Source organism: Hyla sarda, chromosome 12 (assembly GCF_029499605.1).
Source record: "Hyla sarda isolate aHylSar1 chromosome 12, aHylSar1.hap1, whole genome shotgun sequence".
Taxonomy (NCBI): domain Eukaryota; kingdom Metazoa; phylum Chordata; class Amphibia; order Anura; family Hylidae; genus Hyla; species Hyla sarda.
Window position 1 is genome coordinate 42,698,247 of NC_079200.1, and position 27,227 is coordinate 42,725,473.

General features: G+C 43.9%; 2 protein-coding genes across 6 annotated transcripts in view; both read right to left on the reverse strand.

Annotated features, from left to right (window-relative positions):
- The window catches only part of KCNH6 (potassium voltage-gated channel subfamily H member 6), a 531,028-nt gene that overhangs the window by 235,948 nt on the left and 267,853 nt on the right, over positions 1–27,227 (reverse strand). For all 5 annotated transcript variants that reach the window (XM_056548171.1, XM_056548170.1, XM_056548169.1 and 2 more), the window contains 2 exons: positions 20,622–20,780; positions 18,155–18,366 (listed from right to left, as the gene is read on the reverse strand). In XM_056548171.1, the coding sequence (XP_056404146.1) occupies positions 18,155–18,366; positions 20,622–20,780 (371 nt within the window). The remainder of the gene's footprint in view (positions 1–18,154; positions 18,367–20,621; positions 20,781–27,227) is intronic.
- LOC130296540 (DNA damage-regulated autophagy modulator protein 1-like) lies at positions 239–1,680 on the reverse strand. Its single transcript, XM_056548177.1, has 2 exons — positions 974–1,680; positions 239–887 (listed from the first exon to the last, which is right to left on the reverse strand). The coding sequence occupies exons 1-2, from the start codon at positions 1,096–1,098 to the stop codon at positions 287–289; spliced, it is 726 nt and encodes a 241-aa protein (XP_056404152.1). The 5' UTR covers positions 1,099–1,680; the 3' UTR covers positions 239–286.

Consider the following 27,227-nt stretch of genomic DNA (forward strand, 5'->3'; position numbering starts at 1 on the left):
GAGAGTTCACTCGAGTATAAGCCGAGGGGGGGTTTTCAGCACAAAAAATAGTGCTGAAAAATTCGGCTTATACTCGAGTATATACGGTAGGTATTACACGTCACACACCAATATTTTTTTGTAATTTTTTTTAATTTTTTTTGTATAGGTAATATCACCAGCTCATATTATTGTGCCATGATTACTGGCACCATATGTAGTCCCCCAGTTATTATTCTTTAGATGGTTTTTTCGTGTCCTGTGCAGTATCTCTCCCAGAAGTCCACTTGATGGCCCCCGTGGTGGTCTAAACCCCGAAGTCATCAATTCTTACTCTAAGAGAGAGTTTGCAGCTGTTCCTGGAGACGGTTAACATTAACCTCTGCATGGTGGAATAATAGGTCACGATGTTTATCAGGATCAGTAGAAGCATCACCCACTCGATGATTATGGTGGTGATTTCACGGATCTCGTCCCAGTCTTCATCATTATGGAATAATTCCTGTAATGTTTTATATCCAAAGTAGAAAATTGCGCAGACAAAAGTCAGGCCACAGCAGGTGCATCTACTATGGTGGATGACTTTTTTTGCTCCTGGTAATTTATACATCTGGATGGACTGCCCAAGGTAGTATAAGGCTTCACATGTAATGGAAATTATTGTGCTGACAAAGTGTATCCTGGGATATTCTTCGGGGGACAATACATGCATGACAGCTGTGGCAAAACAGGAGGCCCACACAATGGCGAGCAGGATCCTCTGGATCAGGACCTGATGACCCCTGAACTCTTCAGTATGCATAACCATATACTTATAAATAAGAAAGGTTAGTACCAAAGTGCCAATGGATGTCCCTATAAATCCAATTCTCAATAATATGTTTTCGGGAAATAAATTTCCCACGTCACTGTGAAGGAAAAGAAACCAATGTTATTGTGGATATTTCCTCACTCCCAACCCATGAAATAAGAATCTTGTGCTTGTTTATCTTACCTGATGCTCATCAGTGGCGAGGCGGCATGGCCGAGGACGACCGTCACGATGTAGCTGGTGGCAAGCCAGGCCGCACACCAAAACACCAACAGGAGGGGGACGAACCCCAAACCTTTTAGCTTCATCTCAGTCAAGAAGAAAAAGAAGATACTAATCGCACTGTAACAATCCACAGAATGAAGGCTCGGGCGGCTGTCAGTGGAATGTCAGGACTCCAGCTGTCTATGACATCACATGTCTGATGTCACGATGACTGCTTGTTTCTTTGAGCTGCCATGATTTAGTATCTGCTATAGACAGAACCTGATGTTTTTACTATGGACCTTACAGACCCCAGAACCCAAGTAATTAGTGCAGGGGCTCCATTTTGATCATCTCATATTTCACATTATTTGAGTTCCTGGGCTCGGATACATTTGCACCCTCTATAGCAGTGGTCTCCAAGCTGTGAACCCCCAACCGCTGCAAAACCACAACTCCCAGCATGCCCAGACAGCAACTTTGCATAAGGAAATAGTCTTATTAAACTTTTCTTATATATAGAATCCCCGAAATCTCCAAGGATAAGCCTCTAAGGGTCTCGTTCGATCTTAATGTTATACCTTTTATCAATAACATTGATGATTCCAAAATGTAGGAATATAGGAATAATTTCATATAAGATACAAAAAGTTAGCATCCTCCATCTGACATTTTGGACAGCTTGCATCCTGTCTGAGGCCCATACGCTTCAATCCCCATCGAGTATAATACATCCTATACGAAATCTTAGACTGTACCATTACATGGGCCTTATTATATGATGTACATTTCATGTTTACAATGGCTCTGCCCCATGAATCTGAATATAAACCCCCCCAAGTCCCTTTCCCATCTACCCCTGATAGCATCAGCATTTTATACATTTTTGTCATGGGTTTAGGGACAGGGGGCCCTCTCATTAATTCAACAAGGGGATGTGAATGTTCTCTCCTCAACTCTCCTTTTATTGATTTATGATCTGCGTTACTTATTTGTAAAAAACAATGTTTCTGATTGTCTGCCACCCCATACTTATGGGCTATCTCTTCAAACGACTATTTGACCTAAAACGTATAATTGATTTACATAAAGAAGCCCCTTTTTCACCCAAAAGTGTGAATCATTAATTTTAAGGAATTCTTTAAGTGCTTTATTTGACCATAATGGAGTAAAGTCAAAACTCCATGTGATTTTAAAACATTTTTTACGTTCCACCCATACTTTAAACCCCTTAAGGACCATGGACGTACTGGTACGTCCTTGGTCCTACTCCCGTGATATAACGCGGGGTTACACGGTAACCCCGCATCATATCACGGCGGGCCCGGTGTCATAGTGAAGCCGGGACCCGCCACTAATAGCGCGCAGCGCCGATCGCGGCGCCGCACGCTATTAACCCTTTAGCCGCACGCTCAGAGCTTAGCGAAAGTGAAACCATGCCGGTTAACTCAGTGGGCTGTTCGGGATAGCCGCGGCGAAATCGCGGCATCCCGAACAGCTTACAGGACAGCGGGAGGGCCCCTACCTGCCTCCTCGCTGTCCGATCGCCGAATGACTGCTCAGTGCCTGAGATCCAGGCATGAGCAGTCATGCGGCAGAATCATCGATCACTGGTTTCCTATGAGAAACCAGTGATCAATGATAAAGACCAGTGTGTGCAGTGTTATAGGTCCCTATGGGAGCTATAACACTGCAAAAAAAAAAGTGAAAAAAGGGAAAAAAGGGGAAAAAAAAGTGAATGAATATCATTTAACCCCTCCCATATTAAAAGTTTGAATCACCTCCCTTTTCCCATAAAAAAAAACCAATAATAAATAAATAAATAAAAATAAACATATATGGTATCACCGCGTGCGGAAATGTCCGAATTATAAAAATATATAATTAACCCCTTCCCGACCTATGACATACCTGTACGTCATGGGTGGCAAGGTGTTCCCGACCCATGACATACAGGTACGTCATGAACATTTTTGCCGCTACTCGCGGCATCCCGCAGCGCCCGGTAAGATGGTGGCTATCACTGATAGCCAGCCATCTTACCATGCGACCACAGGGGGTTTCATCCCCCACCTCCCCCAGCGATCGCTGCTATCAGCTGGTCAAATCTGACTAGCTGATAGCAGCGTTTCGCTATCAGAATACTTAGCAGCGCGGTGTGTGAGTCCCGATCACGGGGATCGGGACACACACGCTCTGCTAAGTGTCCCTGACCCGTCCCCCGGCGTCACTTACCCGTCCGAGCGGTGTCCCGAGCGGTCCCGGCGCGAGCGGATTCCTCCATGCGGTCCCGGCGGCGCTGCGTCCCGGAGGTGAGTTTCCGGCAGCAGGGCGGCATCTTCATTGGCAGCAGTGAGATCGCCGTAAAGCGATCTCACTGCTGCCTCTGGGAGTTTCAAAACTGCAACTCCCAGCATGCCCAGACAGCCTTTGGCTTTCTGGGCATGCTGGGAGTTGTAGTTTTGCAACATCTGGAGGTCCTCAGTTCGGAGACCACTGTATAATGGTCTTCAATCTGTGCTCTTCCAGATGTTGCAAAACTACAAATCTCAGCATGCTCAGTCTGTCCAGGCATGCTGGGAGTTGTAGTTCTCTAACATCTGGAAGAGCACAGATTGGAGACCATTATACAGTGGTCTCCAAACTGTGGACCTCCAGATGTTGCCCAAGCATGCTGGAAGTTGTAGTTCGGCAACATCTGATCCTTCAGATATTGCCGAACTACAACTTCCAGCATGCCTGGGCAGTCTGGGCATGCTGGGAGTTGTAGTTTTGCAACAACTGGAGGCACACTAGTTGGGAAACATTGTCCGTTTCCTACCTCAGTACCTCCAGCTGTTGCAATTGTTGCAAAACTATAACTCCCAGCATGCACTGACAGACCATGCATGCTGGGAGTTGTAGTTTTGCAACAGCTGGAGGCACACTGGTTTGGAAACACTAAGTTTGGTTGCAAAACACTTGAAAGTTTATTACTTAACTTAGTGTTTCCAAACCAGTGCTCCTCCAGCTGTTGCAAAACTACAACTCCCAGCATGCACGGACAGCCAAAGGGCATGCTCGGAGTTTGCAACAGCTGGATGTTTGCCCCCTCCCCCCAATGTGAATGTACAGGGTACACTCACATGGGCGGAGGTTTACAGTGAGTGCTGCAAGTTTGAGATGGCGCAAATTTTGCGCTGCAGCTCAAACTTCCAGCGGCAAACTTGCTGTGAACCTCTGCCCATGTGACTGTACCCTAAAAACACTACACTACACTGACACTAACCTAAAATAAAAAGTAAAAAACACTACATATACACATATCCCTACACAGCCCCCCCCCCCCCTCCCCCAAAAAAATGAAAAACGTCTGGTACGCTACTGTTTCCAAAACGGAGCCTCCAGCTGTTGCAAAATAATAACTCCCAGTATTGCCGGACAGCCATTGACTGTCCAGGCATGCTGGGAGTTTTGCAACAGCTGGAGGCACCCTGTTTGGGAATCATTGGCATAGAATACCCCTATGTCCACCCCTATGCAAATCCCTAATTCAGGCCTCAAATGCGCATGGCGCTCTCTCACTTTGGAGCCCTGTCGTATATCAGGGCAACAGTTTTGGGACACATATGGGGTATCGCCGTACTCGGGAGAAATTGCCTTACAAATTTTGGGGGGCTTTTTCTTCTTTAACCCCTTATGAAAAGGTGAAGTTGGGGTCTACACCAGCATGTTAGTGTAAAAAAATAAATTTTTTACACTGACATGCTGGTGTTGCCCTATACTTTTCATTTTCACAAGAGGTAAAAGGGAAAAAAGACCCTCTAAATTTGTAATGCAATTTCTCCCGAGTACGGAGATACCACATATGTGGGTGCAAAGTGCTCTGGGGGCGCACAACAAGGCCCAGAAGGGAGAGTGTACCATGTACATTTGAGGCGATTTGCACAGGGGTGGCTGATTGTTACAGCAGTTCTGACAAACGCAAAACAATAAATATCCATATGTGACCCCATTTTGGAAACTACACCCCTCACGGAATGTAATAAGGGGTGCAGTGAGCATTTACACCCCACTGGTGTATGACAGATTTTTGGAACAGTGGTCTGTGAAAATGAAAAATAAAATTTTTGATTTGCACAATCCACTGTTTCAAATATCTGTCAAACGCCAGTGGGGTGTAAATGCTCACTGCACCCCTTATTAAATTCCATGAGGGGTATAGTTTCCAAAATGGGGTCACATGTGGGGGGGGTCCACTGTTCTGGCACCATAGGGGCTTCCTAAATGGGACATGCCCCCCAAAAACCCTTTCAGAAAAACTCACTCTCCAAAATCCCATTGTCGCTCCTTCCCTTCTGAGCCTTCTACTGCGCCCGCCGAACACTTTACATACGCATATGAGGTATTTCCTTACTCGAGAGAAATTGGGTTACAAATTTTAGGGTGATTTCTCTCCTTTTACCCCTTGTAAAAATTCAAAAATTGGGTCTACAACAAAATGCGAGTGTAAAAAATGAAGATTTAGAATTTTCTCCTTCACTTTGCTGCTATTCCTGTGAAACACCTAAAGGGTTAAAACACTTACTGAATGTCATTTTGAATACTTTGGGGGGTGCAGTTTTTATAATGGGGTCATTTATGGGGTATTTTTAATATGAAGACCCTTAAAATCCACTTCCAACCTGAACTGGGCCCTGAAAAATTACGATTTTGAAAATCTTGAGAAAAATTGGAAAATTGCTGCGGAACTTTGAAGCCCTCTGGTGTCTTCCAAAAGTAAAAACTTGTCAATTTTTTTTATGCAAACAAAAAGTAGACATATTGTATATGTGAATCAATATGTAATTTATTTGGAATATCCATTTTCCTTTCAAGCAGAGACTTTCAAAGTTAGAAAAATGCTAAATTTTCTAAATTTTCATGACATTTTTAGATTTTTTACCAAGAAAGGATGCAAATATCAGTGAAATTTTACCAATAACATAAAGTAGAATATGTCACGAAAAAACAATCTCGGAATCAGAATGATAAGTGAAAGCATTCCAGAGTTATTAATGTTTAAAGTGACAGTGGTCAGATTTTCAAAAAATGCCCAGGTCCTGAAGGTGAAAATGGGCTGGGTCATGAAGGGGTTAATTAAACCACATGGTCAATGGCGTGTGCGCCAAAAAATTCCAAAGTCCAAAATAGTGCATTTTTGGTCACTTTTTATATCATTTAAAAATGGATAAAAAGCGATCAATAAGTCCTATCAATGCAAAAATAGTACCGATAAAAACTTCAGATCACGGCACAAAAAATGAGCCCTCATATCGCCACATAAATTTTCCCGTTTCACCGTAGATTTTTGGGCAAAATTACTGACATCATTACAAAGTAGAATTGGTGGTGCAAAAAATAAGCCATCATTTGGATTTTTAGGTGCAAAATTGAAAATGCAAAAACGGAAAACCAAAATCTCAAAATATCCTTATAACGACCCATTAGAGAGAAAAAATAGGACTACATTTTCCCTCCTTCTCATAATATTCTGCAATTTTAGTGCTAAAAAGTACCTAAAAATAAAGAAATGGAAGTGCCCAATAGTGATGAGCGGCATAGGCCATATTCCAATTCGCGATATTTCACCAATATATGGACGAATATTCGTCATATATTTGCGAATTTCGCATATTCGTTATATTTGAGGTTTTTTGCGCATATGCGAAAATGTATGCGCATATTCGTGAATATTGAGCCCTCCCTTCTTTAATGGTATAGGGAACTGTGACTAGTGCATTAACTCTGTGATTTTTTATGCCCATTGAAACCAATAGGCCCATTGTGGTCTATGGGGATCTCACGGCATGTAAAACAGTAAGATGAGCAGGACTGTCTCGGCAGCACAGTGGATGGGAGACCACCACTGCTTTGAATCCCGGGGTGGGACAGAGTGTTACAGTGTTGTGGTTAACCCCTTAAGGATGCAGCCCTTTTTCACCTTAAAGGAGTACTCCGGAATATAAAAATTGTCATCCATAGTGCCGGCAGTAAAAAAATAAAGATGTACATACCTTCCTCTGGTCAAATGAAAAGAATCGGAAGGAATTGTTCTTCCACACAAAAATGCCAGCCACAACTAGATAACCTGGAGGATCGTTTTAAACAAAAAGGGTATCCCAAACCCCTTATACAAGGAGCACGCCAGAGAGTGGATGAATTAGAACAAAGTGCTTGCTTGAAAAATAATAAACAGGGTAATGCAGAGGGAGGATATAATGATGAATTTGATTCTGGTTTTCTAACTACCGTAAATACTCGAGTATAAGCCGACTCGAATATAAGCCGGTGCCCCTAATTTCACCCCAAAAACCCAGGAAAAGTTATTGACTCGACTATAAGCCTAGGGTGGGAAATACATCATCCCCCCCATTTAATCATCCCCCCGTCATCATCCAGACCCCCATCATCATCCCCCCCCTTCATCATCATCGCCTGTCAATCCCTTCATCAGTGGTTTCCAACCTGCGGACTTCCAGATGTTGCAAAACTACAACTCCCAGCATGCCTGGAGAGTTGTAGTTTTGAAACCCCTTTAGGTCTGCAGGTTGAAGGCCACTGCGGCCTTCGTCATCATCCCCCCCTCCTTCATCATTACCGCCTGTCATTCCCTTCATCAGTGGTCTTCAACTTGCGGACCTCCAGATGTTGCAAAACTACAACTCCCAGCATGCCCGGACAGCCATCGGCTGTCTGGGCATGCTGGGAGTTGTAGTTTTGAAACCTCTGGAGGTCCGCAGGTTGAAGACCACTGCAGCCTTCGTCATCATCCAAACCCCCCCCCCCCCCCCCACACACACACCTTTTTGTTTTGTACTCACCTCCCCTCGGCGGGAAGTTAGGGTGAACTGGTCCTAGTGATGTTGCCTTGACGACGATGCACAGGGACGTTGCGCATGAACGTCCCTGTGCTTAGTCGTCAAGGCAACGTCACTAGTCCGGGGCCGGCCCGAAGCGTGGAGAAGAGGGCCCCCCCTGGTTAAAATGGACAGCCCGCAATGACTAACCCTCCCCACTGGACCAGCTCACCATAACTTCCCGCTGAGGGGAGGTGAGTACAAAACAAAAGGGGGGGGGGGCTAGATGATGACGAAGGCTGCAGTGGTCTTCAACCTGCAGACCTCCAGAGATTTCAAAACTACAACTCCCAGCTTGCTGGGTGTTGTAGTTTTGCAACATCTGGAGGTCCACAGGTTGAAGACCACTGAGAAGGGATTGACAGGCAGAGAGTTCACTCGAGTATAAGCCGAGGGGGGGTTTTCAGCACAAAAAATCGTGCTGAAAAACTCGGCTTATACTCGAGTATATATGGTATATAAATTGGGTATCAATGGAACCATATGGACCTACAGAATAAATATATGGTGTCATTGTTACCGAAAAGTGCACTGCTTAGAATCGAAAACCCCCAAAAGTTACAAAATTGATATTTTTTTCCAATTTTGCCCCACAAATATTTTTTTCCCGGGTTCGCCGTAAATGTTGTGCTGAAATGATTGATGTAATTCCAAATTTCAATTGGTGGCACAAAAAATAAGCCCTAATATGAGTCTGTAGGTGAAAAATTTTAAGCGTAATGATTTTTAGAAGGTGATGAGGAAAAAATGAAAGTGCAAAAACGGAAAAACCCATGGTCCTTAAGGGGTTAATGCAATAGACCCGTGTTTTCTAACTAGTGTGCCTCCAGCTGTTCAGAAATTAGAATTCTTGCAGAATGATCTCTCTCCCACCCAGTGGTCGCTCCACCCATGGAAGCAAAGATAGGCTCCCTCTGAACACCTGACTAGTGATGTAATGTCTCGGATCTATAGGTCTTTATTAAGGAATGTTGCTTACTTCTGCATCTAAAGCCTCTACAGCTTGATGCCTGAGCTCTATTTCCTCTCTATACACAGCCTGTATTATTCTCCCTGTAGACTGCCTCGTATCTGCTCTCCTTTCTTTTTACAGCCTGTGTGAGCCTTCCCCCAAGACCTTTTAAAGGGGTAATCCGGTGCTTAAACATCTTATCCCCTATCCAAAGGATAGGGGATAAGATGCCTGACCGCGGGAGTCCCACCGCTGGGGACCACCGTGATCTTGCACACGGCACCCCGTTTGTAATCAGTCCCCGGAGCGTTTTCGCTCCGGGTCTGATTACTGTCGATCACGGGGCCGGCGGCGTGTGACGTCAAGCCTCCGCCCCTGTGTGACCTCACGCTCCGCCCCTCAATGCAAGTCTATGGGAGGGGGCGTGATAGCTGTCCCGTAGGCTTGCATTGAGGGGCGGAGTATGACGTCACACGGGGCAGAGGCGTGACGTCACATGGATTCGGCCCTGTGGTCGCCGCTAATCAGACCATGAGCGAACACGCTCCGGGGACTGATTACAAACGGGGTGCCGTGTGCAAGATAACGGGGGTCCCCAGTGGCGGGACTCCCGCGGTCAGGCATCTTATCCCCTATCCTTTGGATAGGGGATAAGATGTTTAAGCACCGGAGTACCCCTTTAAATGATGGCTATTTAGAAAATTGCTTCATTGTGTATTCAGGAATCAAAAATACTCACAAACAGTAAGTTCACAGTTGTCAAAGCTTTAAAGAATATGGTTCTTTAGCATGAACAACAACTCCCAGCATGTTTACAAGCTGGGAGTTTTAATTTGAAATGGCTAAACCACCACAATCACAGGAATCAATTAAAGGGTTATTCCAGGTTTCTTTTTCTTTGACTATGTTACAGGCTGTAAAGTTAGTGTAGTTCATAATATAGTGTCTTTACCTGTGTTTCATGGTGGTCTCACAATTCTTCTGTGATTTTTGCCCCAAAGTTTTTTTCTCACAGCATACAAAATTACTGTTGTCTCAGGTTTTCTCAAGTTGAAGTGCGGCCCAAGACATTACATCACAAGTCAGGTAATGACAGGGAGCCTGTCTGCTTCAATTGGTGGAGTGACTGCTGAGTGGGAGGGAGATAATTCTGCAACTAATTGTATTTGAAAGAGCTGGAGACACCCTGGTTAGAAAACACTGGTCTTTTGCATGGAAGACAGCTCATTTGTGTTTCAATGGGTGGGGTGGCTGATGTGTGAGAGACAGGAAAGTGACCTCACACAAACAAGGAACTATGGGACTTGTAGTTGAAACTCCAACATGAAATAGCCAGTTCACAAAAAAATAGCCTCTGCATTATGGTCATCTCACAGCATAGCCATTTAGCCCAAAGACAAGCATGGATCCTTCCTAAGCATGTCCATTACTGCCTGGCGGGTAGGTACTAAAATCACCTTATGGTGGAAAACCCCTTTAAATAAGGGAGAAAAGTTTTTTCTCCACTATTTAATGCAATACATAAAATTAGATTGGGTTCCAATTTGTGATACATTTTAGGGAATACACAAGCTTTGAAAACATTTACTGCTGCTTTCTGGTATATTAATTAATCACCTGTAACATTAAAACCAATTATTGTGTAGGTCCCTGATGTGCCCAAAAACATATCCAACCACTTAAAGGGGTACTCCGGCGGAAAACGTATTTTTATTTTTTTTAAATCAACTGGTGTCAGAAAGTTAAACAGATTTGTAAATTACTTCTATTAAAAAATCTTAATCCTTCCAGTACTTATTAGCTGCTAAATACTACAGAGGAAATTATTTTCTTTTTGGAACACAGTGCTCTCTGCTGACATCACAAGCACAGTGCTCTCTGCTGACATCTCTGTCCATTTTAAGAACTGTCCAGAGAAGGAGAAAATCCCCATAGCAAACATATGCTGTTCTGGGCAGTTCCTAAAATGGACAGAGATGTCAGCAGAGAGCACTGAGGTCGTGATGTCAGCAGAGAGTACTGTGTTCCAAAAAGAAAAGAATTTCCTCTGTAGTATTCAGCAGCTAATAAGTACTGGAAGGATTAAGATTTTTTAATAGAAGTAATTTACAAATCTGTTTAACTTGTCTGGCACCAAGAAGTTAGATTCTTTAATTCTGATCCTCCATCAGACTCGCATGTCTTGCACATCCCACAGATGATAAGACCGCTACTAAACAATCTTTGTGGTGTGGCTGGACATTATCCTGCTGTAAGAGGCCACTACCATTTGGGAATCCCTCTGCTATGAAGGGTGGGATTTGTTCTGTACAATGTTTAGGCAGGTGTATTTGTCAAAGCAACATCTACATGATCACAGCAGACCCCATCATATCATTGCCCAGAGCATCACTCAGCCTTCCTATAGTGCACCATGGTGCTATTTATTCCCTTTGTATGTGACACACAGGGCCCGCTCTGCCTATAGGCAAAATAGGCAGCCACCCAGAGCGCCCTCTTGATGGGGGCATCGCTCTCCCTGCTGTAATAAAGTTAGCCAGCATCCGAAGTACCCGCCCATCCGAAGCACCTGTCCATCAAGCAAAAACCCACCACGCTACCCCCGCCCCACCCGTACTATAATAATCATACTGCGCCACCTCTGAAGCAGACAAGAGCGATCACTAAGGTCAGGTGCGTCCAACATCCTGACATCACGTACGCCTCCATACATTGGGAGGAGTCAATGGGCGGGTCAAGGAGGCGGCAAAATTAGCTTTCACCTAGGGTGGCAGAAGTCCTTTCACGAGGCCTGGTGACACACACCCAACCATTTACATGATGTAAAAGAAAAAGATTCATCACACCAGGCCACCTTCTCCCATTGCTCCGTGGTTCAGTTCTAATGCTCATGTGCCCAATGTAGACACTTTTGGTGGTGGACAGGGATCAGGATGAGCACTCTTACTGGTCCTTAAAGGATTATTCCGCCCCTAGACATTTTATCCCCTATCCAAAGGATAGGGGATAAGATGTCAGATCGCTGCGGTCCCGCTGCTGGGGACCCCTGGGATCCCCGCTGCGGCACCGCGCTATCATTACAGCACAGAGCGAGTTCGCTCTGCACGTAATGATGGATGGTACAGTGGCCGGAGCATCGTTACGTCATGGCTCCGCCCCTCGTGATGTCACAGCCCGCCCCTTTCAATACAAGTCTATGGGAGGGGGCGTGACGGTCATCACGCCCCCTCCCATAGACTTGCATTAAGGGGATGAGCCGTGATGTCACGAGGGGCGGCGCCATGACATCACGCGGCTCTGTCCCCTGTATCGCCCGTCATTACGCACAGAGCGAACTCCCAGCAGCGGGACCGCGGCGATCTGACATCTTATCCCCTATCCTTTGGATAGGGGATAAAATGTCTAGGGGCGGAATACTCCTTTAAACATGAATGCCTTGTGTGATTATGCTTTGTGCAGAAACTTTTCAGCAATTTCCTCCATAGCTCTTCTGTGGGATCTGATCAGACAGGCTAGCCTTCGCCTCCCTGCACAACAATGAGCCTTGGGTGCCAATGACCCTGATGCTTGTTCTCTGCCTGTCCTCCATAGTAGGAACTAACCACTGCATACCAGTAACATCCAATAAAGCCCACTGTTCTGGAGATACCCTGACCCAGTCATCTAGAAATCTTAATTTGGCCCTTATCATAGTTGCTCAGATACTGATAGTTATTTCTTACGCATTTTTACTACTTCCAAAACATCAAGAACTGAATGATCACTTGCTGCTTAATACCCCATGTTATTCCCGTCACCTGTCAGTGGTTTGGATGTTATGGTTGATCATAGTACCTGTAAGCAATTTTCAAAGGCCATGTACAGAGTTTGCTAAAAACAGATATGCACAGCCGCACAGATTTTGTCCAGCTAACCTTAAGCTCCCCGATTCCTTCCTCCACGCAGACAGGACTCAATCCCAGCCCAAAAAAGACGGATGTCCAGCCTGCTATGAAATCATAAAAGGTAGCTTTTTTCCTCCCCTTCTATTGAAAGCCACTGCACATTACTTGGAAATGGGTATAAACCATGACTAAGGACATTGGGGGAGATTTATCAAAACCTGTGCAGAGGAAGAGTGGTGCAGTTGCCCATAGCAACCAATCAGATTGCTTCTTTCATTTTCCACAGGCCTCTTTAGAGGCCTGTGGAAAATGAAAGAAGCAATCTGATTGGTTGCTATGGGCAACTGCACCACTCTTCCTCTGCACAGGTTTTGATATATCTCCCCCATTGTGTTGGCATCAGAAACTCATAGGACATAGACCCATTTCCAAGTGCTGTGATTTTTAATGGAACGAAAAATAAAGCTACCTTTTCTGATTTCATACCGGGCTGGGCATCCTTCTCTTTACAGGATAAGGATATATAGACTGCACAGGAGCCGGTGCATTGCCGTAGAATGAGATTTGCCATAGAATGAGATGGTCCGCCTCCATCACATCCTATTGGCTCACTCTTGTCACGTGACATATTTAAACGTCACGCATCGATGCGCACAGCAGTGTCAGTTTGGCTATCACAGGGAGAGGATCTCCTCACCCTGTGATAGCTGAAGCTGCACGGAGCTCTTATGGCCTCTGTGGCCCGACAGAAGTTCACACATGTACGCAGCTCATACGGCTGCCTCATATACACTTACTCTATTATTACATGTACTGTTGATCCACAGCGCTATCGGGATCCCTATGCCCGATGGCGCTGTCATCAGTGTGCGTCCCCGCGAGCGCCCCACGCCCGCAGCTCTACTCCCCGTCCCCCGCAGCTGTACTCCCCGTCCTCCGCAGCTCTTCTCCCTGTCCTCCGCAGCTCTACTCCCCGTCCCCTGTGAACGCTCAGGGAGGGGATTCCTACCCCGATGGCGCTGTCATCCGTGTGCGCCCCACGCCCGCAGCTGTACTCCCCATCCCCCGCAGCTCTACTCCCCGTCTTGTTAACGCTCAGGGAGCGGGGAACAGAAAGTGGAGCATCGGGCGCAGGTAAAGTAGTACTGCGCATGCGCAGCACTACGCGAATAACTTAACCTGCGCCCGATGCTCTACTTTCTGTTCCCCGCTCCCTGAGCGTTAACGGGACGGGGAGTAGAGCTGCGGAGGATGGGGAGTAGAGCTGCGGGGGACGGGGAGTAGAGCTGCGGGCGTGGGGTGCTCGCGAGGACACACACTGATGAGAGCGCCATCGGGCATCGGGATCCCGATAGCGCTGTGGATCAACAGTACATGTAATAATAGAGTAAGTGTATATGAGGCAGACGTATGCGCTGCGTACATGTGTGAACTTCTGTCGGGCCACAGAAGCCATGAGAGCTCCGTACAGCTTCAGCTATCACAGGGAGAGGAGATCCTCTCCCTGTGATAGCCAAACTGACACTGCTGTGCGCATCAATGCGTGACGTTTAAATATGTCACGTGACAAGAGTGAGCCAATAGGATGTGATGGAGGCGGACCATCTCATTCTATGGCAAATCTCATTCTACGGCAATGCACCGGCGTTATCCTGCGCCTCTCCATTGGAAAAGTCAAGCCTTTGTAGCTGGGTATAATAAGAAATAACTCCTTTTACCCTTTAAAGGTCATTTCATCAAATCCAAAGTAACAGGTGGATGTAATGCATATGAGAAATCAGCATTCCGGAATCTTTACACTATTATACTATATATACTATTGCAACAGGATGGGAATGTTTTTTTCTTTGCATTGTATTAAGTGCACAGCACAAGGAACGACTTATCAAAGCTGAGGTTGTCAAATTGTGCTCATTCCTAATGGAAGAACAAGAGCGATCAAGATGTTCTCTGCTGAATGTGGGATAACTGCGGCAATGCTTCTGATTGAGATCTTATTTTTAAGTGTCTGCTATATCTATGATCTTCCAGGGATGGAAATGAAGAAAGATATAACAGACCTGTCAATTCTCTGCGTGTCAGCAGAACATCATCACGCTAATGAAACATTCTACCTTTTATGTTTTCTTGAGATCAGTAACTTCTTTTTCAATGTGATGTCTTTTAAATTGTAATTAAAGGGGCACTCCAGTGGAAATTATTTAATTTTTTTTAAATCAACTGGTGACAGAAAGTTAAACAGATTTGTAAATTACTTTTATTTATAAATATTAATCCTTCTAGGACTTATCAGCTGCTGTATACTACAAAGGAAGTTCTTTTCTTTTTAGATTTATTTTCTGTCTGACCACACTGCTCTCTGCTGACACCTCTGACCATGCCAGGAACTGTCCAGAGTAGGAACAAATCAATATGGCAAACCTATGCTGCTCTGGACAGTTCCTGACATGGTCAGAGGTGTCAGCAGAGAGCACTATGGTCAGACAGAAAGGAAATTCAAAAAGAAAAGAACTTCCACATATAGCAGCTGATAAGTACTGGAAGGATTAAGATTTTTAACTAGAAGTAGTTTAACTTTCTGGTACCAGTTGATTTAAAAAATATGTTTTTCCACCAGAGTACCCCTTTAATGGTAGGTACACCCTTTGTAATGTAAATGTACTTCAATGTGTATTTTAGCTGACAACAAATTATTTAGACATCAGAGCTTTTTTGCAGATTTTTTCCCCTGAAAACTGAAGTGTACAATGCTATTGAATGGGCCTTAAAGTGGTTATGCGGCAAATAAAACATATTCTCTATTCACTGGATAGGGGATCAGTTTTTGATTTTGGTGGGTTTCAACCGCTGGCACCCCTTGCGATCTCCAGAACGGGGCCTGTCTCTTACCTTGGAGTGCTCCGGCCCCCACCTTCCAAGACCAACTGGTCTCAAAAGTGACAGCTCGTTTCCAATTACCGTCTGCAGCGATGTCTCGCCTCAACTGGTGCTTGGTGGAGCAGCCCATGACTCTTGAGACCAGTTCAATTTAGTGGATACTGGATACATTTTATTCGCAGGATAACCCACCCCTTTATTCAGAACAAAAAACAGCCATGAATTGGACCTCACCTTAAAATTCTCCCTTTGTTTTTCTTTTGGGTTCTACTGAACTCAATCATAAATGGCCATTTTGTTCACACATATATCAGTTTTAAAGTGTTACTGTCATTTAAAAAAAAAAAAACTTTGAACATGTCAAGCGCGCAGCTGCACCCTTCATTAACTATCTCAGAATTCATTGCAGGAGACAGGATTCCTTATATAGTCTATAGAGCCAGTTTAATGCAAAGTGACTGACTGAGCACTGAGCCGGAGAGTGAAGCGTACTGCCTGTGCTTCAACCCGCTATATATAACAATCCTGTATTGTTTTTCCTTTTTTTTTTTAATTACTTTCCATTCCTGACTCACTCACAGAGCAGAGTGGGGGAGCAGGACGTCATTGAATGTAGGAACAACACAGGAGTGGGAACCAGTACATATGACAGCTGCAGCATCGGGGGAGCAGGTGTAGTAAGTATGTGGGCTTTTGCTGTTGGAGACATGTCAAAAGTTTAGATCAGTCATGGCCTCAGTGCTAGGACCTTAACTGATCACTAGATATAGCCAAGTAAAGCACAAAACAAAACGCACCGCTCAATCTGTCATATTGCCGAGGATGGGCTTCTTTAACAATAATGGATCCTGTCTCCAGCAATGAGCGCTGAGCTGGGTAATAAAGCATGCAGCCTTAGTCTGTATATAGTGTTTTTTATTCAGTAACAGTATGGAGGACAGTGTACAGTCAGTCCCCATCTTGTGCTAATGTGGACATGGTGCGACAGTATTATTTCTACCCTGTCTAGTAGTAGCAAATTGTAAAAAAACTTAAATGGGCACTGTCATTAAAATTATTATTTAATATGTTCGTCCTCTCTTCATTTAAATAAACTTTGGAATTTATCTTCTATGTGAAAAATAAATAATTATATCTTTTCTTTGGCCTTGAATTTCCAGCCACAAGGGGTCTCCATTTCTGTCCTGCCCCCATTCTGTGTCTGCACGCGCACAGACTTTGGTCTTCTGCTAGCCTGGCAGGAGACCAAAGTCAGAAAATATGGAAGGGATATTGGCTCTGCACAGCGCTCGCTCTCTGCCCTGTCAAACATCCAGGCAAGAGCGAGCGCTGTGTGAAGCAGTGCTGTAGGTCCATTCCGCTCTCCCTCCTCTCGGTGTTACATATGCAGATAGAAGGAGATTGAGGAGCAGCCGAATGTGATTGGCTGCCTCTTCTATGCTGCTCTCCCAAGTGTGAGTGCAGCATAGAAGAGAGAGGGCGTAAGTTCTCCCCGGCAAGGCTTCAGATGACGTCTCACCTACCGCGGAATGCCCCCTCAGGAGCACCGGAGCTCACACACCGTGAGCTGAAGATTGAAGAATATAAAATGGGTAAAAGCCCCTTAAAATAAAAATTAAGGCAGAGGGGAGGTTATAAGGGTGGGGGGAACGAATAGGGAGGAAGGGGGGATGGGGACTGCTGCGGCTCCCTCAGACTTATTGCTAGTTTGCCACTGTTACCTTGGTTTAACAATATTTGGGAAGGGGGGGGGGGGGGAGATGGGCATAACACCACTTTGGGCCACTGTGTTTCTAAGCGTACAAATAAATATAGTTCATCTTTTTTTTACGTGTACTAAATTCCCATAAGAATATTTTTCAAAATCAACCTCAGTGATAAAACATTGCCACTAGGTGGAGCTTGTGTGATGTAGAAGAACTGTGAGATTCTTCAAGGAACTCTCGATGGGTAAAACATCAGAAAAACACGAACGAATACGAAATACAAAATTCTTATAAATGAATAATGTGGAGAAAATCAGTTTTTAGCGATCCCTTGATTTAATGTATCACATTATAGAACACGATTAAGGCCTCGTTCACATTGCCGTTGGACTCCGCTATTCAGAGTTCTGTTGGCAATCCGGCCAGGAGGACGGGAGTTTAGAGGAGAAAAAAATTGTGCAAGCTTTATTTTTTTTCGCTACAATCCTGTAAAATTACTGGGTCACTGACTGACCCTATGAAAGTAGCCATTTGCATTCGACCCGTTTCAGGGTCTGAGCGCCTCAGAAAAAAAAAAAAAAAGAGCCGATCAGACCCTTAACGGGTCAGATTAAAATGTCCGTGTGAACCTAGCCTAAGACAAATACATATATCTTACGTTATATTTTGGGTATATTCTTCTTTATGCTGAACCTGTGTATATTACTTCAATTCATTTACCTCCTGTGTTAAGCAACGTTTTAGCCTCTATTTTCAAGAAAACTATTTACTACAATGATGTGTAACTTTGCTTCATTTTTGGAGTAGATAATGATAAAGTTATATATGGCTATTCAGATATATTGTATGCTTAATGATCATACCTGGGTCACCTTCTCTGTGACGTTTTGCGTCCTCTCAAAGGCGTTGCTGGGGGCTACTATCTCAATCTCTGTGGTGGAAGCAGACCGGTGCTTTTCTAGGTTGAATTCCACAAAGTTGAGAGTAAACTGGGGTATCTGACTGATAGTTCTGTACCTCATGAGGTCGGCATCAGCAGAGGAATTCAGGAAGTTTGGCTTCATTTTTGACCTCTCTATATGAAAAGATAGAAAAGAATAATTAAAGGCAGTGTGAATGATGACAAACGACCAGCACGTCCCATTTATTGGTCTAGTCCAGTGTTTGCCAACCAGGGTGCTGCAAACGGCTGTTTTAGTATTCTGGGAGAGTAATTTTGCCACAGCTGGAGGCACCCTGGTTGGAAAACACTAGGCTAGTCTCATGCACTGACACCAAACCTTCAATTATATTGGTACCTGCATGTGTCTACAGCATGCTAGATGGAGTATAAAGTCTTATATGGTTATGGAAGGAGGCGTGACGGCTGTGTTTTAGCCATCTAGCTTTACTCCCTTAGACATGAATGGAGGGGATGTGGCATGATGTCATGATCACGGAAGCCCCACAAGATTGCGGGGGTGGGGTAGGGTAGGAAGGATTGGGGTCCCATCTGTCAGACCTCAGTGATTAGACAAATTATCCCCTATCCTTTGGATAGGGGATAACATGTCTAGGGGTGGAGTACTCCTTTAAGTGTACCTGTCATTAGCAAAAACTTTTATATAATGTGGAAAATAACATTGTATGTATATATTTTCAATATACTGTATTGATAGTGGTTAAAAAATGTGTATATTTTTGCCCCTGCAGCTACTGCCTATGTGTCTCTGTGAGAAGACCAAATACAGTGTGGGTGGACAAGCAGGGCTCTGTACACTGAGGACAAGCAGGGCTCTGTACACTGAGGACAAACGGGGCTCTGTACACTGAGGACAAGCGGGGCTCTGTACACTGAGGACAAGCAGGGCTCTGTACACTGAGGACAAGCAGGGCTCTGTACAATGAGGACAAGCAGGGTTCTGTACACTGAGGACAAGCAGGGCTCTGTATAATGAGGACAAGCAGGGCTCTGTACACTGAGGACAAGCAGGGCTCTGTACACTGAAGAAAAGCAGGGCTCTGTACGATGAAGACAAGCAGGGCTCTGTACACCGAGGACAAGCAGGGCTCTGTAGACCGAGGACAAGCAGGGCTCTGTACACCGAGGACAAGCAGGGCTCTGTGCACTGAGGACAAGCAGGACTCTGTACACTGAGGACAAGCAGGGCTCTGTACACTGAGGACAAGCAGGGCTCTGTACACTGAGGACAAGCAGGGCTCTGTACACTGAGGACAAGCAGGACTCTGTACACTGAGGACAAGCAGGGCTCTGTACACTGAGGACAAGCAGGGCTCTGTGCAGTGGGGGAAAGCAGGGTTCTGTGCAGTGGGGGAAAGCAGGGTTCTGTGCAGTGAGGACAAGCAGAGCTCTGTGTACTGAGGACAAGAATGGCTCTGTACACTGAGGACAAGCAGGGCTGTGTACACTACGGACAAGCAGGGCTCTGTACACTGAGGACAAGCAGGGCTGTGTACACTACGGACAAGCAAGGCTCTGTGACATGCTTCTGGCTCACAGATCAGGATGATTGACAAGCAAAGAGCCTGCACAGAGCCCTGTGTGTCCTGCCCTCACTTCCTGTATTTGGTCTCCTCACAGAGACACACAGGCAATAGCTGCAGGGACAGCATTTTTTTCACCCAAAAATATACACATTTTCTAACCAATGCATATTACAAATATACATTTAATGATATTATCTACATTATATCAAAAGTTTTTGCTAAGGAAACGTAACTTGGAGCTTCAGTGTCCAATGCAAAATCTGCAACAGGGCCCCATGTCTACTGTGTGCCATTTATAATATTGGTGTTTTCTTACAGGACAGAGGATCCTTTGGGCCCCCCTTAAAGTGTACCTTTCATCAAATTTTTTTTTTATATATATATATTATAGATTAATGTATGCAGAATAACTTTCCAATAGCATGTTATTAAAAAATATGCTCCTTTCTATTTAATTTTCCACTTTGAAAAAAAGACCACTAGGGGTCTCCCTACCAGTCCTTTTTTTATTGATTTCAGACTCATGCTGGAGTCCTAAATCTCAGACTGCAGCCGGGACACAGACAAGCTCAACACTGCTCCCTGGCAATGAGTAGTGTTGAGGTTGTCTGTGTCCCGGCTGCAGTCTGAGATTTAGGACTCCAGCATGAGTCTGAAATCTATAAAAAAAAAAGGGACTGGTAGGGAGACCCCTAGTGGTCATTTTTTCAAAGTGGAAAATTAAATAGAAAGAAGCATATTTTTTAATAACATGCTATAGTTATGTCCCTAGGGACAAGAGTGTATTCTAAGCAAAAGTTCCAGCCTATCAGAGATAAAATCTATAGAATGCGAGATGCTAACCTGAATTGAAGGCAGCTCGTGTCAACCTTTGATGAAGAGTCTTGTTAGCTTTCCTTGCCAGCAGCAGCGCCAGATCCTCGAAGTTTAAGATGAACATGATGACTTCTCCTTCCTCATTCTTTACCGGGACAACATCTACCAGGCACCGCAGGCAAGAACCTGTAGAGGGTAGCCCCAAGAAAATTGGGTTATAGGTGAATAAGAGCTGTGATTAAACAAAAAAAAAAAAAAACAATGACTTTGGCTTTTATCTCTTGACCTGCAGGTGGCACTAACTGTTCACACTCTTTGTATAGGCTATACCCTTTCTAATAGAGAAGATGGCTTAAGAAAGTCTCATCTATACAGCCCATATGCCCTACTGGGGCATATGGACTGGGGGTGTTCAGTTCATGTATTTTTTTTTTACCTACCTGTTTACTAACCAGCAGTCCTAATTAATATGTTGGGGTCGGGCTTTACGTAGAGCAAGAACATGCAAAAAACATTTTGTTGGGCAGGAGTTCAAGTGAAAAACTTGGCCGCCATTACAGGGGGACTGCTATATGAGTGCTGAAGTGTGCCTGTGCATAAAGTGGTCCAGCAATAAGCAGACATGACATTCAGCAGATATGTGCCAGACATTAGTTAAGTGCCAAAAAGATGCTACAGAGGTTCAGGCTTTATACACAAATACCCTCACAAAAAAAAAAATACTGATCCTTCGCAAGAAACAGCAATATTCACACAAAAAAAAAAAAGAAAAAAAGAAATGTATCTAGATGAAGATATATATTTTATTATGACAGAAATGCAAAGAAACAAAGTATTAAAAAAATAACATAAAAAAAAGACAACATGATTACTGGTCCAAGGGAAACTCCTCCATAGCAGAACAGAAGAAAAAATAATACAGAATAGAAAATTCTCTACTAAAAGCCTGATAAATAAAGGCTAGGATGAGTGATAATCACAAAGAAAATGCAAAAGTACAAAGGCACATCAAAGCATACGTAAACTCCTATGTATCAAAACATGATAAATATGAAATAGTTAACAAGTATAGACATAATTAAAGTTGATGAAGAAGATGGAGAGGGGATGAGAAAAATCAACCCTCACTGGCTGAACCTGAAAGATAACGATAAAATAATGAAAAACTTAGAGGAATTTTTTTGAACAAAATTGGGCCAGTGATTTGATAGTGTGGGAAACTAGTAAAGCTTTTTTAAGGGGGGAAATAATTTATTCGATAATTAGAAAGAAAAAAGAGTTTAGGATAAGAGAAGACAAGTTGAATGAGTTCAGTAGTAAAGCAGAAGAATATTATGTGCGGGATCCGACGGAAGATAATAAAAATAGACGGCAAAGTAAACAGGATGAGCTAAATGAATATCTAATGGGACAGCAATGGTTTATTCAAGCGGGGAAACCTAATAAATACTTGATGTTGTTTGTTAAAAATCAGCAAACAACTCAAAAAATGTTACTTATAAAAAAAAATATTGTGGACAGCGTTGCACAGTGAAAAGTGAGATCATCAGTGAGTTTAGAGATGATTACTTTTCATTGTATAAATCAGAATTTAACAAAAGTAGAAAAGACTTGTTGAGTACTTGGATCATATAGACTTTCCCAGGTTAACTGATATACAAAAAGATGCCCTTGAGGTCTCCCTTACTATTAGCAAACAAAACTATGCTCTGTCGTCTATAAAGGGAAATTCGTCATCTGGAAGTGACGCGTTCCCATTTGAAATGTATCGTAGATATGGCCATTGCCTACTTCCAGCACTTTTAAGAGTCTTTGAATCTGGAATGGAGAGGGGTCAAATACCAGGGTCAATGAGCGAAGCGGCTATAGTTTTAATATTAAAAGTAAACAAGGATAAGGAAGATATAGGGTCTTAGTTAACAATGATCAATGCAGATTCATACCAGGCAGAATGGCAAAACATAACATCTACAGAGTTTTATTTATTTACTATCCAACTGGGTTGTCTCAACGGGGGGGACTTCCCACTTCATCCTGTCTTTAGATGCCACTAAAGCATTTGACAGGGTGGAGTGGGAGTTCCTCTGGGAGACACTAAAAAAAAATTGGATTTGGGGATAAGTTTATAAACATAGTTACATAGTTACATAGTTAGTACGGTCGAAAAAAGACATATGTCCATCAAGTTCAACCAGGGAATTAAGGGGTAGGGGTGTGGCGCGATATTGGGGAAGGGATGAGATTTTATATTTCTTCATAAGCATTAATCTTATTTTGTTCCAGGAATGTATCTAATCCTGTTTTAAAGCTGTTAATTGTTCCTGCTGTGACCAGTTCCTGAGGTAGACCGTTCCATAAATTCACAGTCCTCACGGTAAAGAAGGCGTGTCGCCCCTTGAGACTAAACTTTTTCTTCTCCAGACGGAGGGAGTGCCCCCTCGTCCTTTGGGGGGGTTTAACCTGGAACAGTTTTTCTCCATATTTTTTGTATGGACCATTAATATACTTATATACGTTTATCATATCCCCCCTTAAACGTCTCTTCTCAAGACTAAACAATTGTAACTCCTTTAATCGCTCCTCATAGCTAAGATGTTCCATGCCCCATATTAGTTTAGTCGCGCGTCTCTGCACCCTTTCCAACTCCGCAGTGTCCCTTTTATGGACAGGTGCCCAAAACTGAACAGCATATTCCAGGTAAGGCCGTACCAATGCTTTATAAAGGGGGAGTATTATGTCCCTGTCCCTTGAGTCCATGCCTCTTTTGATACATGACAATATCCTGCCGGCTTTGGAAGCAGCAGCCTGACATTGCATGCTATTCTGTAGTCTGTGATCTACAAGTACACCCAGATCCTTCTCTACCAGTGACTCTGCCAGTTTAATCCCCCCTAAGACATACGACGCATGCAGGTTATTAGTACCCAGATGCATAACTTTACATTTATCCACATTGAACCTCATTTGCCAAGTGGATGCCCAGACACTTAGTCTATCCAAGTCATCTTGTAACTTATGCACATCCTCTATAGACTGTACTGTGCTACAAAGCTTGGTGTCATCTGCAAAGATAGAAACAGAGCTGTTAATACCATCCTCTATATCATTGATAAATAAATTAAACAACAGCGGTCCCAGTACTGAACCTTGGGGTACACCACTAATAACCGGGGACCAATCAGAGTACGAATCATTGACCACCACTCTCTGGGTACGATCCATGAGCCAGTGTTCAATCCAGTTACAAACTAAAATTTCCAAACCCAAAGACCTTAACTTACCTGTCAGACGATTATGAGGGACAGTATCAAACGCTTTAGCAAAATCCAGAAACACTATATCCACAGCCATTCCTCTGTCAAGGCTTCTACTCACCTCTTCATAAAAGCAAATTAGATTGGTTTGACAACTTCTATCCTTAGTAAACCCATGCTGGCTATCACTTATAATACAATTATCCCCTATGTATTCCTGTATGTAATCCCTTATAAGTCCTTCAAACAATTTACCCACAATGCGCGTTAAACTTACCGGTCTATAGTTTCCTGGGGAAGACCTAGAGCCCTTTTTGAAGATTGGCACCACATTCGCCTTGCGCCAGTCCCTTGGCACAATACCAGACACCAGAGAATCTCTAAATATCATGAACAGGGGTGCAGATATTACTGAACTTACCTCTCTAAGAACTCTTGGGTGTCGTCCATCCGGTCCTGGGGATTTGCTTACATTTATATCACTTAACTTACCTTGTACCATCTCTACATTAAGCCAGTTCAGTACATTACATGATGTGTTACCAGCACTGACCTGGCCAATGTCAGCTCCTTTTTCCATAGTGTATACAGAACTAAAGAACCCATTCAGTAGCTCCGCTTTCTCTTGATCGCCTGTGACAACCTCCCCATTATCATTATTAAGGGGTCCTACATGCTCTGTCCTTGGTTTTTTTGCATTTATATATCTAAAAAAATATTTAGGATTAGTTTTGCTTTCTTTGGCCACCTGTCTCTCATTTTGAATTTTTGCTGTTTTTATTACATTTTTACAGATTTTATTAAGCTCCTTGTACTGTTTAAATGTTATAGCTGACCCATCAGATTTGTATTTTTTGAAGGCTATTTTTTTGTTGTTTATTGCTCTTTTAACATCATGTGTCAGCCATGTAGGATTTAGTTTTAATCGTTTATATTTGTTCCCCTTTGGTATATATTTAGCTGTATAGTTATTTAGAGTTGATTTAAAGATGTCCCATTTACCTTCTGTATCAGTATTTGACAACACCTCCCCCAGTCTATGTCCTGTAGTGCAGCCCTCAGCCCAGGGAAATTTGCCTTTTTAAAGTTATATGTTTTTGCCTTCCCCGCCTGTCTTTGTTTTCTACATTTTAAGTCAAAAGTAACTATATTGTGGTCGCTATTACCAAGGTTTTCCCGCACAGTTACATTACCAACCAGCTCTGCGTTGTTGGAAATGATCAGATCCAACAAGGCATCACTTCTTGTTGGGCCCTCCACAAACTGGCCCATAAAATTATCCTGCAATAAATTTAGGAATTGTCGCCCCTTTGTAGTTTTAGCCAACCCCGGACCCCAATCTATATCTGGATAGTTAAAATCTCCCATTATTACCACTGTACCTGCCCGGGCGGCCCTCTCTATTTGTTTATGAAGCCGAACTTCTATCTCTTCAGTGATATTAGGGGGTCTGTAGATTACACCAAATACTATTTTTTCAGTATTTCCCTCCTTTTGTAATTCTACCCACAATGATTCCACATCCTCAGAATCATCACACACTATGGCATCGTTCACACTGACTTTCATACCACTTCTTACATACAGACAGACTCCACCACCTTTTCTGTTCATTCTATCCTTGCGAAACAATGTAAACCCCTGCAGATTGACAGCCCAGTCATGCGAGGAGTCCAGCCATGTCTCAGTGACCCCAACTATATCAATATGTTCCTCCAGTATCAAGGCCTCAAGCTCCCCCATTTTATTTGCTAGGCTTCTGGCATTTGTGAACATACACTTTACATTTCCATCCTTTATGTTATTGGGGTTAATGGGATTCAAGGGTGTAAGTTTTATTTTCCTATGAAGCCTATTCCTATTAACTATTCTAACCCCTCCCTCCGCTCCACCCCCAGGTACATTTATAATTCCCACCTCTCTATCTACACTATCTTCCCCCTCTTTGCTGTAGGTTCCCTCCCCCCAAGTCCCTAGTTTAAACACTCCTCCACCCTTCTAGCCATCTTCTCCCCAAGCAAAGCTGCACCCTCCCCATTGAGGTGCAGCCCGTCCCTACGGTAGAGCCGGTAACCGACAGCGAAGTCAGCCCAGTTCTCCATGAACCCAAACCCTTCCTTCCTACACCAGCTTCTGAGCCACTTGTTTACCTCCCTGATCTCCCGCTGCCTCTCTGGTGCGGCTCGTGGTACAGGTAATATTTCAGAAAAGACTACCTTGGAGGTCCTTGCCTTAAGCTTGCGGCCTAAGTCCCTGAAATCATTTTTAAGGACACTCCACCTACCTCTTACTTTGTCATTGGTGCCAATATGTACCATGACTGCTGGGTCCTCTCCAGCCCCGCCCAACAACCTGTCAACCCGATCCGCGATGTGCCGAACTCGTGCGCCAGGCAGACAACACACTGTTCGGCGATCCCGGTCTTTGTGACAGATTGCCCTGTCTGTCCCCCTAATAATTGAGTCCCCCACCACTAGTACCTGTCTGGCCTGCCCTGTACTCCTCCCTCCCTCCTTACTGGAGCAGACACCCCCCTGGCGGTCAGAGGCGGTATCCTGCTGCAGTTCTGCTAGCTCTGTAATGGCATCCCCATCATCTGCCAAGCGGGCAAACTTGTTGGGGTGTGCCAGTTCAGGACTAGCCTCCCTGACACTTTTTCCCCTACCCCTCTTTCTAACTGTAACCCAGCTAACTGCCTGACTGTCCTGCAACTCCGTCCCACTGTCCTCCCCCACCTCTATTCCCGAGAGTGCCTGCTCAGTGAGCAGGAGACTCCTCTCCATGTTGTTAATGCTTCTCATTGTTGCCAGTCGCCCCTCTAGATGCAGGATCTGGGCTTCCAAACGGACAACTAGCACACATCTCGCACAACAATATGCACCCTCAAACTGTTGTTCAAGGATTGCATACATTGAACAGGATGTACATTGGACTGCACTTTCCAACATGGAGGCCATCTAGTTATGGGGATTTCACAAATGTATAGGAAAAAACAGACAGTCAAAATTACACTTAAAATTTTTTGTAGACCTTGTGGGTTCAAAAATTAAAACTCACAGCGATCTCAACCTCCTGCTTTCAAACTCCAGTTTTTGAAACTCCTCTTTCACGCCCCCTCTTACACAGCTAAGTTATTATACTCTAGCCCAATTGCAAACGTCTCAATAGATGGGAAGCTTTCGGAGGGGTTCCCACTCTTGATGGGTACTAGGCAGGGCTGTCCTCTTTCCCCCTTGCTCTTTGCCTTAAAGGGTTAATCTGGTAAAAAAAAAATGTTTTAAACCAACTGGTGACAGATTTGTAAATTACTTCTATTTTAACATCTTAATCCTTCCAGTACTTATCAGCTGCTGTATACTACAGAGGAAGTTCTTTTCTT